The 12,412-nt window shown below is 43.9% G+C and overlaps 1 protein-coding gene across 11 annotated transcripts in view; it reads right to left on the reverse strand.

The window, feature by feature from the left end:
• The window catches only part of Mps1 (dual specificity protein kinase monopolar spindle 1), a 183,488-nt gene that overhangs the window by 121,875 nt on the left and 49,201 nt on the right, over positions 1-12,412 (reverse strand). For all 11 annotated transcript variants that reach the window (XM_075879352.1, XM_037413840.2, XM_075879344.1 and 8 more), the window contains 2 exons: positions 11,645-11,863; positions 2,186-2,327 (listed from right to left, as the gene is read on the reverse strand). In XM_075879352.1, coding sequence (XP_075735467.1) covers positions 2,186-2,327; positions 11,645-11,863 — 361 coding nt within the window. The remainder of the gene's footprint in view (positions 1-2,185; positions 2,328-11,644; positions 11,864-12,412) is intronic.

Raw genomic sequence — 12,412 nt, forward strand, 5'->3', positions numbered from 1 at the left:
TACACCCAGTCTGATTTCTTATTTTACAGTTTTGCATTGTACTTCAAACTTTATGAGCCACCACATGCTGCAGTTATGAGCAACAAATTCCCACGGCAGTGCTGCTCAATGTTCATCAATTTGGTATTTCCGAATAAACGGTGGCTGCAGTGAGCACACTTGCAAGCGTAGTTATGAACAAGTGCGGGAGGGAATACGTTAAAAATATTTGCAAGCTGGGAAGGCTTTGACGTTTTTTTGCCAATTTTATTTATTCATTTAAGTTATTTATTCAGATACCTACGGTGTCCAATGGTCATTATTGTAGGAGGGAAAACAAAAAAGAATACATTACAGGTGCTATAGAGCATCAAAGGTGACATAACAAGATCAGCAATACATTTAAGAGAACAGATGACGTGACACGTACATTCTGAACTAATTGCTCGAAAAAATATATTGAGACAAACCAAGAATAGTACATTACAGTATAACTACAAAAAGCAAAAAAAAAAGTTGAACGCCACGTGGAGGCGACGCGATGCCTATTGGAACAAAAATACGATTGAGGATAACAACACCAGCTGATTGCTATAACAACGTTTATAAAGCATGAGAGCACTTGTTCTTTATTCGTGCCTGACTGCACGGCTCAGTTTCTACGAGTGCTGGCTTGCTACAACGTTACATCGGTTTCGCAATTAAGACGCGCCACAAGCAGCAGTCGCACCAGATCGTGCCAGATGCTCTTTACAGGAGCATGTGGGCTTAGCTTTACTGTTGGCACACCGAAGAATGTTACGCAGCACGATTAAGAATTGTGCTCTTTTTTTTGCAAATTATCAAACTTTTGCACTGCAGAATCTTCATTTGCGTGATGACGTCGTTTACAGCATGCAATGCCAGTTGCCCCTTGGCTGCTGTGGCTACATTACAGTGCACACAGTGACTCGCAAACGAAAAAAGATAACTCTTCTACATGCTATTGCAAGTTCCCTAACAAATAAGAGAGATTGGAATTTAGGATGACTGCCAGTTGGGCGTGTTGGTAAAGGTTCATGATGAAACAAGCGCAAAAATACACACACTCAGACAGGACACAGACTGTGTCCTCTCTGAGTGTGTGTATTTTTGCGCTTGTTTCATCATGAGAGATTGGCATGCTAAACTTTCAAGAGACATGTAGTGGCACAGAGACTTCGTTAGGCTCAGTACAACGATGAAAAGCACATCGCTGGAATGAAGTGAGGGCATCGGCGGCACTATAGAGAAGCTTTAGCTGTGTTTGTTTCGACCAAGATTAGGTTTGGCCCAATGCTATGTGAACATAAATGGGTCGATCCCTTGTAAACAAATGAACAAGTGAACTTGGGCAAAATTGGCGGACACTGAAATCGAATGTGCACAGCAAGGCGCAAGGATATGAAATAGTACCAAGTGGCACAATTGGTGCAGTTGAACCACCACTGGGAAAGGGCTAGACTACGTGCACAACAGGATTTTCATGTTATTGATGTCAGGACCAGACAGTCATATTGAACAAACCCCCTTTCACTCCCGTGCCATTGTTGGTCCACATAAAGTTAAGAAGGCAATCAGGAGAGTGCCTGGATGTAGCAGCTAGATAGACAAATAGATATGTAGATATTTATTTGGCCTGTGAAAATGGACTAAAGTAAGACACACGGACATAGACAGATGCGCTACATCTGTGAGTGATTCTGTCTGTGTGTCTGTGAGCCTTCCTTTAGTAAGGCTTTCTTTATGGCCAACCGAAGGAGAGCAGACAGTCCTTTTACTATGGAAAAATTACAGCCAAAGTAGCTACATATGGGCCCATGTGCAATTCTCATGAAGGAATAGAGTCATCGGAACAAACATTTAAACCAGTGACCAATAGATGGCTCATGACTGGACCCACTGTTGGGCACACGCTTAACCTTTTTCCTTTTCTTTTTTTGCTGTCTCTTTATCGTATACCTGATCATGATTTTTTTCCTGTCAATATCTATGTGTATGTTTAAGATGAATATAGGCACTTTCAAGTCGGATGAGACTTTGTGACGAAGAGGTTAGGCTATAGCAATAGGATATTCACTCAAATAAAGCATAGCAAATCAAATTTTAGTCTGATATGATTGTATGCAGATTCGTTGAACATTTATGAAGGCTTGGATTGACATGAGATTAGCATAATCTGACTTACAGGGTCACTGTGTGTTCCAAGGACTAAAGCACTTGATCGCTGAGATAAGTTTCGAGAAGGCTGCTCAGCAGCTTCAAGAGAAGCCTCGAGCCCAGACAAGGTGGCAGACTTTTTTTCTATAGAACTCCTCCGCCACTGGAAACTGAAATGACAAGACACATGTATTGACATGTGAATATATAGTACAATCAAATACAACTACTGCAAAAAAAATGTAAACGGACCTTTAATATATACTGTCATAATACGATCCACCCAGAGCTGCCAGGCAGTAAATACAAAATTAGTCTAAAAATTGTTTACAAAAAAAAAAAAACCACTAGAAGAAGTAGTTTACTTGAACAGAGGGCTGTAAAAGTAGCCTCGCATGTGTGAAAACAACTGCAATGTTTTTATATACAGTTCAACTCCTTCATAAAAGGCGTGTACCGGGGGGGAAGAGGGGGGGGGGGGGGGCAAATTTGGTCCTTTATATGAGCTATCTTATAAATAGAGTACTACGTATGCGTTTTCTCATGAACACCCATTTCAAAGTAGTCACACTGGCGTCTCTCATACCTATTTGTCCCTTACATCAGTGTCTTTTATAAAGGGTTCCGACTGTAAATGACTGAGTGCTTTTCTGACTTTTTTTACATTTTGTACTGACTTCTTTACATTCATGCCAAAAGTGATAGTAATCATTGGAATTTAGCATCTCAAAACCCCCATATGATAACAAGAGATGCCGTAGTGGAGGGCTCCGGAAATTTCGGCCACCTGGGGTTCTTTAATGTGCACCTAAACCTAAGCACATGGGCCTCAAGCATTTTCGCCTCTCGAAAATCTGGTCGCGGCGGCTAGGATTCGATACCACGACCTGCGGGTCAGCTGCTGAGTGCCACCGCGGCGGGTTCCATGCCAAAAGCCAGTTTCACAACAAAGGCAAAGCAATGAATGTGACAGCAACAAATAACAGTATTATAAGAAGTAAGGTTAGCAACCCACTGTTTTAAGAAACACAGATGTTGCGGTGAGCCAAGTGACCTTCATGCCGTCTCTGGCTATAATGCAAACTGCGTGATGAGAACACAATGCGTACAAAAGCATGAACAATCTGCTGATCCCCTGTGAAGTTAGCCGCAACCCTGAGCGACAACACCCAGTTTGTCAAAGTACACATTTCCTGCCCCCCACCCCCACCTTCCTGCTCCTTTCTCCAGGTGGCTTACGTGCAATTGAGAATGCCAGCTCATTTCATCTCTGCCTGAGCGGCATTCAGCAGCACTTGTGTGCTTTCACCCACAGATAGAACATACGTAGACTACCTTTAAGACAAACTCCCTGCACTGCCGAAAACTGACTTCACTAAGAAACACTCTCATTCATTGAGTGTACGCACGATTTCATGAGGGCAGCTTTGATGCAAGAAGTTGCAATCCCATTCTTTACTATCTTCGAATGTGCCAAATGATAGCTCAGCAATGGTTTTTCTGATCTAGGGCGGTACATCCAACACGTGTGAAAAGGAGACAAATTAATTTTTAGGTCCAGAAACTGAATGCGTCGTTCCTTTGGCGCCTCAAAGGTAAACTGTACACCACACCCATTTTTTCTAAAAGCTTTTAAAACAGTCACTAACGTGCTCATACCCGGATCGTTTTTTACCAAAACAAGGTAGTCATCTACAAATCTAAACAGCTTAGTGTCGTGTGTTTCTTTTATTATAATGTTTTCTCCCTTGTCATATTTTTTTTTAGCAGCAGTTACAGGGCTAGACTGAGGTTAGCTGTTGCTCATAGCAGTGTAATTTTAACAGCATGGGTGACACCCAGTTGCCTTTGCAGACCGGTAAAGGGCGAATTTAGGAAAGGGAGATGTGGGCATTGGGGCTAGCCTGCCGTCAGTGCACGGGCCTTGCCGCCTCTTTTTGCATTCTCATGTCCTGACGTAACTCTCCCCTTCTCCGCGATCTGTCGCGCTGGGTGAGCGAGAGTCACAGTAACCCCTCTCATCCGGTAGCGAAATCGACTGTGGCGCCATGCGCAAAGTCTCTCGGGAAGTTTTGCGCGCGCCAGGAGTGAGAAAGATCTCTCCGGGACGACATAGGGCGAGCACGCATTTCTTTTCGTCCATCGGCTCCTATTGTTCGGGACTCATCAGACTTTGCCAACGGCGCCTCGTGCCCGTGGCGAATGCTCACCTTTTGTTGCCCCTTTTGAATGCTAGGCTTAAGAGCGATGCGGTGTCTTTGCACGTGGTCATACTACACGATGAATGCTGAAAAATACTGGTTTTTTCAACAATCAGTGACTTATTTGAGCCACACAGTGACCGCAGAAGAGATTTATCTCACAGAAGCAAAAATCAGGGCAATTGTTGACATGCCTGAGCCCATCAATGTCAGCAAACTAAAAACTTATTTACTCAACTTAACTTTTACTCAAGGTTCTTGAGAAGCTGTGTTACCATTGCTGAGCCACTGTATCAGCTGTTAAAAAATGATAAGAAATGATTGTGGGCGAAGGAATGCAGCGATGTTATTGCGGATACAAAACAAATGCTCGTTAGCAGCACTCATGTCATTGACAGTGACAAACAGATAGGAGTGCTTTGCGACGAATCTTCCTATGGGCTAGGCATAATCATATTTCATGAAACTTTCAATGAAGAAGAAAGGCCTATCACGTTCGCTTCGTGAACCCTCGCAGTTGCGGGAAGTGAAGTACGCACAGAGTGAACGAGAAGTGTTGGCATTGATATTTAGTCTTAAAACGTTTCAATGCTATCTTTATGGTAGAGACTTTCCAGTTCACACAGACCAACAGCCACCACTTAGCATTTTGAGGGAAGAAAAACCTATACTAATGTTGGCCGCACTGTGCATGCAACGCTGGGCATTGACTTTTGCAGCGTACATGGCGAATTTTGGCTGTTATTCCTGAAGTTCTGAGGCATTGTGTGCTTGACATTCTGTATAATAAACATCTTGGAGTAAAAGTCGTATGAAAATGCTACTGCCACAGCTTTGCGTGGTGGCCGGGAATTGACTTAGCCATAAAACATTACACAAAGGAGTGCAAAATATGCCAGGCAGTGAACCTGCAACTCAGTTAGCACCACTTCAACCATGCAGTTATCCAGCTAATGTCGGGCACGCATCCATGTAGAATTTACACAAACCTGTTGGCAAATGTGCTTTTTGTCCTTGTTGATGCCTATCTAAGCAGGTTAAAGTGTGGCCAATGCTCTCCACTTCAATAGCAAAGACAATTGAAAAGCTTTGGAACGCTTTTGCAGCTTGTGAATTCCCAGAAGCAGTAGTAAGCGACAATGGGCCACAATTTATCTCTGCCAAGTTCCCGGATTTCATGGCCACCAACAGTGTGAAACACATTTCCACTCCCCCTTGTCATGCAGCTTCAAATGGTGCAGCCGAACGAACCGTGAAGACCGTGAAACGTGCTCGTACAAAGAACTGTTAGAAAGCAAATTGTCAGGTACGTATAATTATATATTTCTAGGAAAACATTGATAGCTTATTGATGACATACCGCAACACACCTAACAGCGTAACAGGAAAAAGACACCCACCGAGCTTTTGCTTAAAGGGAAGCTTAAGCGGTTTTTGGATTAGTTGAAACTTCGTGGGTAGCAAGTACCAGCAATACTATCGACAACATTGTGATTGTTTCTGAGATTGAAGCATCAAGGTATTTATAATATACAAATGAAAACTCAGACCTGTCTTGTTCTCACAAGCGTTAAGAGAGCATTGGCCAACCGGTACAACCAGGTACCACGCCATGCTCGGTTCTGTGATTCCGTCGGTGCAGCCTGCTAAGCTGTTGTGGAGGGTTCTCTCTACTAATTGATTCTGGTGTGCACTGTTTATTCATCGTACAGTTTGTTATTAGTTAAACAGGCACACACCAAGGTTTCGACATTACTATACAACTGAAATGCTGCCTTTTTGTACAGCATACAACTGTGTGAACATCAACAGCTGTGACAATGTCATATTTCACTGCTTTCCAAAGGAGAAGAGGCTTGCCGTTCAGTAGGTTGCAGCAGTGAAAAGAAAGGACTTTGTTTCTATAGTGCGCAGCATGATCCCCTCAAACAATTTTTGGGACGCAAACTATTACCACGGCCTCTCGACAATGAGATTACTGGGAACTCCCTGAAGTGCGCCAGGCTCATGCCTGGTACAGTTCCTTCAATGTTTTCTCACACGTCCACATCACCACTGCCGAGAACAGCTTTCTCCGGTAATTTATAAAAAGTGCAAACTTCTGATTAGTGATGTGTGCTGATGCGCTTGGAATATTTGTGCAGCTCATTCGTGCTCATGTGTCTGGTTATCGTGTTCCGCACACATGTATCTCATGCTAGCAAGCGCTTTTGGTTATCCCTATATGAGGAAAAGCCATTGCTTTTGCAGCCTCTACTCTCTCCTTCTAGCTATCTTCTATCCTTTCTTCTACCGGTATCATCTTTCTTTCCTCATAGCCCATCCCCAAAGATACCGAGCCATGCCTCTACGACGGGAGGCAGGAAATAGCACCCTTTTATTTTCTTTTTCGAAATGCTGTCTCTCTCGCCTATACCTATAATGGTACATGCGAAGGTGCGGCACGCACCCTGTCGTGTCCTCCTTTGGCAGGTGTAGTGTTAATCGATATAACCCCTAATGTCATTAAAAAAAAAGTGCTTCAGCTTCCCGACAACCACGCATAAAACTTACATTGCTAAAGCCAGACTTTTTAAATTCAATGCACACGAAGCAGCATAAACTGAAATAGCAGAGAAATGTGCACTGCAGGTTCATCTGCAGGTGCATCATTCTTTCGTCTGATGTAGGTGATAAAGTATTTGTGAGCGTGCCCGATAGGAGAAAGGTGTGGTGCATCAAGTAGTAAGTGCAGTGACATACGTGGTGAAAGTGAGCGAACAGCTATGGTTTACGTATGCCAACCCTATGCGACCACGCCATGCCGATTCGATACCAAGCCTTCAGAGGGAGGGGAAGGCCAGAGTGTCTACCGATTTGATATCTCTGAATTCCCTGACATTTCCAGGTTTTCCGTGATGATTAAAAGCAAATTCCATGACCGCCACGCCTGCTTGGAAAACTATGTGCACTTGAAACAAACCCTTGAGTGGTAAAAAAAAATCACGCGCTCCACATAAAATAAGTAATCATATTTACCAGACGCACTCAGAATGTCTTGAGCGCGTGCGGTAAATGTGACAAAATATGTATATCTGGCCAAAATAAAACCCTTAAGTCAGGCAGTGAGGAAGTCAGCTGTTTGATGTTCGGAAGAACCACGAAGCAAACGCACCAGTTAAAGGCCAACTGTAACAAATTTGGCACTCCGCAAAAAGTCAATATATAGGTAGTCTAGGTAGAGGTAGTGCTGCCTGCCAAATGTTGCCTTCGAAATACAAATGCTTACCTTAGAAAAAAACTTGCAAACTACAGTGTTTTTGAGACCGAAACTAAAAAAAACGATGCCATTACAGCTGACAGAAAGTGACGTGAATGACAAAAAAATCGTCTGCTCTGCGCTCCGCGAGCATGCACATCGCGGACGTGCCCCTTAGTGTGTGTGTTTTTTCTGTGTTAACTTTAGAAAGCTGCGTGAACATGTCTTGTTGAACACTGGTCTGGGCTTCCCACTGGTGGGTTTGCAGTGTCTGACCCCCGTATTCAGAAATGCTGCTCGACTTGAGCTTGACTTGCCGTCGACTTCAATGCAGCACAAACGCATTTCGAAGAAGGCACTGTCTTTTGGCTGTGCCAAGGCAGCACAAACACACAGACGGGTTTCAAACGTGCTGCATTGAGTCAGCCACTCACGGACGAGCGTCACGCAGGAGGGAGCGATTCAGCAAGCACGGAAGCTTGCTCACAAGGAGCGACGCGGCGACGTTCTGTAGTAATCGTCATATCCTGTTCTTTCGGATTCGCCTGGGCACACCACCAGAGCTCCGCGTCATCTGGTTGCTGGCCACTAGAGCACCAATTACAAATTAAATATGCGACTGCAAGATTTTTCACTGTCGCTATCGTAACTTATCGTATATATACTACGTTTTTATGACCGTTTACGCCCAAGTAAAATTTGTTGCAGTTGGCTTTTAAGAGTAGCCACAGATGAAAGTTTGAAGGAGCCTGCGATAGTCTGACATCGTAGTCAAAGCTGCAAGGAATCATGTAAGTGTTGCCATCTCGTGGCATCCATGCAAAATGAGGACACGGGAGCCTGGCAGGTTCTGCCACTGGAGTATAATCTAGTTCACTATAATGGTTGTAGACCATGCTGTTTTGGATGTGGATTGGATTGATTTGAATTAGATCGACCTAAACTCTGTATTTACTGACTGCCCTATTTAGGATATGAATTGCATCACATATCATTCGACTTGGATTGCTGCATTTACTACTGATTTGCATTCTTGCCTAATTTGCACACCTCTAACCTATACTTTTTTGCAAAAAAAAATGAGTAACTACTACTCACATATTTTGTGTACCTTGCTTTGACGAGTAACGACAATGTTGCATGAACAGAGCTGTACTGCAAAATTTTCATTCTTTCTTTCTTTTTCCGATGAGCACATGCATGTTTGTATTTTGTGTCTCTGGACTCTGCCGCTTAAAGTGCAACGGAAGTGTTCGTACGGCTGCAATGAAAGCTGGGGACGGGGCTTAAAGTGCCGACATTTTTAATATGTGATGGCAAGAAGGAATCTGTCAAGTTGCAACATCTGCCTTAATTCCAGAGATGAATCACGGATGTTGGCACTCTACCTTTATTTACGTAATCTTCTGTGGACGTTACGCTAAAAACTATTTGGAAATTTATTTACACAACCTCACGAAACAGAAATGAGAAATTTAGCTGAAGTTACACAAGTGCCACCTTTGAAACACGAGCCACCAGCAATAAGTGTGTAGCTGAGGACGTTTGCTATTGCATCACCAATAATAATAATAATAATAATAATAATAATAATAATAATAATAATAATAATAATAATAATAATAATAATAATAAAAGGCATAAGTAGCCCAGCAAGCTTCTACTGATGGCAGTTTTAGCCTAAACAAAACAGACAGCACTCAAGCTGAGCCCAAATCTCGCCTAGACAAACATGCATACATTTACAGACATGATTAATGTTGTGGTTCGAAAGTCAGATAGGCCGTGTGATATGTAGAAGCAACACATATCAAAATAGTGTATGCACCAACGTGGAAGCTTTCCCGCCCCAGCACCACGAACACTAGACTTACTTTTTTTGCTCTTTTTTTTTTTTTTGGATACACGTTAGTGTCGTGTGTTTCTTTTATTATAATGTTTTCTCCCTTGTCATATTTTTTTTAGCAGCAGTTACAGGGCTAGGCAGAGGTTAGCTGTTGCTCATAGCAGTGTAATTTTAACTGCATGGGTGACACCCAGTTGCCTTTGCAGACCGTTAAGGGCGAATTTAGGAAAGGGAGCTGTGGGAATTGGGGCTAGCCTGCCGTCAGTGCACGGGCCTTGCCGCCTCTTTTTGCATTCTTATGTCCTGACATAACTCTCCCCTCCTCGACGATCTGTCGCGCTGGGTGAGCGAGAGTCAAAGTAACCCCTCTCATCCGGTAGCGGATATCGACTGTGGCGCCATGCGCAAAGTCTCTCGGGAAGTTTTGGGCGCGTCAGGAATGAGAAAGATCTCTCCGGGACGACATAGGGCGAGCACGCATTTCTTTTCGTCCGTCGGCTCCTATTGTTTGGGACTCATCAGAGTTCGCCAACGGCGCCTCGCGCGCGTGGCGAATGCTCACCTTTTGTTGCCCCTTTCGAATGCTAGGCTGAAGAGCCATGCGGTGTCTTTGCACGTGGTCATACTACACCGACCCGTATCTCTTAAAGCCGACGCGAGCGAACTTTTGCCCTCACTCGAGTGACCAGGCCCTGTTGTCCCGATGTCATCGTGAATCACTTTTGCCCACGGAGTTGGCTCGCGGCATCTTGTGTAGTAGGCCTCACCCATGACGTGGATAAGCAAATTTGCTTTCCGACCGCCCCTTTTGCAACAGGCTCTACATGTATACTGCATTTTGGTGTTTACGCAGGCAATAAGGTGCTGCCACTTTGAGAGCAGTACTGTGTTTTTGCCACACTGCGCTTGACGCCCGGCGCCATGGTTGTACAAACATGCGTGTGCAGCGGCGACGGATAACGCGGCCCTGAGGCTCTCTAAGACCGAGCCCACGCTAGTGGCCATACTTCTTCGGGATACGTGTACACTACACCTTAACTACTGTAACTTCAAAGCAAACTAACGGTGGAAGCACAAGAGGTACAAAGCGCCGAAATCCTGAGATAAGCGCATGCCCAGTAAAGCCACCACGCTATAAAAGATCTATACGCACTTTGGCCAAGCCAAGTGGAGGCACGTGCACACAGCAACGCGCGGGATGGCACGGCACGACGACCTTTAGAAGAAGCGCACCTAGCGTGTGCCAATCGTGCTGTCTCGATACTGATGACGAAATTACGCTGAAGTTGACGAACTTCGAAGACTGCCAGCGGTACACGATGAATATAAACGACTCGCTGATCACATGTAGGAGAAGAGTCCCTTTGGTTAGCGTCGCACGTTCGCTGATTGGACGGCCCGCTGTAAGACTTCTCCTTCTCGTTTTGTTTTTTTGCAATCGGTTAGTAAATATTTTACGTCATATCCACAATGGAAATACGTCACGGAGCCGTGGTGGTCCCCGGCGTGAAACATTTTCATGTCTAAATTAAGAAAGTATGCAGGAGAATGCACCCAGTTAAGTGTATTGATTTGATTGATATGTGGGGTTTAACATCCCAAAACCACCATATGATTATGAGAGACGCCTTAGTGGAGGGCTCCGGAAATTTCAACCACCTGGGATTCTTTAACGTGCACCCAAATCTGAGCACACGGGCCTACAACATTTCCGCCTCCATCGGAAATGCGACCTGCGGGTCAGCAGCGGAGTACCTTAGCCAGTAGACCACCGCGACGGGGCACCCAGCTAAGCGTATGGAGATAGAGAATTAAGAAAATCATCGATGCTTACTTTCAATCAGTCAGTGAATACCTCCCGTATTTGGCTCAATTGAGAGTGGGTTGCCAACTCGTTGCAACCAGATTTTACCTATTAGCCTAAAATTTTTTTATTTTACCTAAAATGGGCATAGGATTTTACGCAGACTCAACCGCACGCTCCTCTCAAGTAAAATACGTGCCTTCAGAAATTACGATGGTTGGCAAGAACATCAATAAAATACTCAATACCTTAACTTGACAATTATGTTATCTGTAAGCTATGACACTCTTCAGCCATCTTTTTCTGTGGTTTACACAGTATATAGACCTTGCATGAAAGAAAAACAAAGTAAGCTAAAGATAACATACGATTACTCCTTTTGGTAAGCCATAACATACCTGGACTGTGAAGTCGGGCAACAAGGTGAAAGGGGTTCTAGTGCCTTGGAAAGTACCGGTGTCATAGGAAGTTCCGGTGTCTTAGGAAGCTCCGGCGTCTTTAGAAGGTACAGACTCTTGTGAATTTCTGGCGTCTCGGGTGGTTCCGGTGTTTTGGCAAGATGTCCTGATATCTTTGATCGATATCTTGAACTAGAGCCATCATTCAAACTCAAAGCCCTACGAAATACAAAAAAACAGGTGAAATTATTGGCAGAACTTATGTTTCCAAAACCACAATAAACTTTAGACAACCTTCATTTGCAACTGCTTTGAAACAATAGGTAGAAAAAACTTTTGATACATGAAAATGCTTGTCTATGATTAGCATATTAGAGCTGCACAAATGGCAAAATTTTGGATGCGAATCAAATTCGAATATTGAAGTATGAGTGTGTATTCAAATATTTCTATAATATTCTTTGAATCCTTGGAAGTGAAGTTGTAGAAGATTCCTAAGCATATTCTTATGAGATAGCAACATGAAAGTGTTTCTTTTCGCCAGGCTGATGAAGTTCTCGCAGGGTGGTGTTTCATAACTGTTCTATCAGGAATGAGGCAATGCAGAGGCCGAATTGCATTTAGGTACATGATTTGGCGAAGTAAAAGTGATGCCAATGACACTTTACCCGTGAAAGGCTAAGATGCTATTTCCTTAGCCTCTCCTTCTGTTTCGACTTCTCTGGTAGCCCAACTGACGTGGTGAACAAGGGTGTGTTCCCTTCAAGT

This window comes from Rhipicephalus microplus, chromosome X (genome assembly GCF_043290135.1).
Source record: "Rhipicephalus microplus isolate Deutch F79 chromosome X, USDA_Rmic, whole genome shotgun sequence".
Taxonomy (NCBI): Eukaryota; Metazoa; Arthropoda; class Arachnida; order Ixodida; family Ixodidae; genus Rhipicephalus; species Rhipicephalus microplus.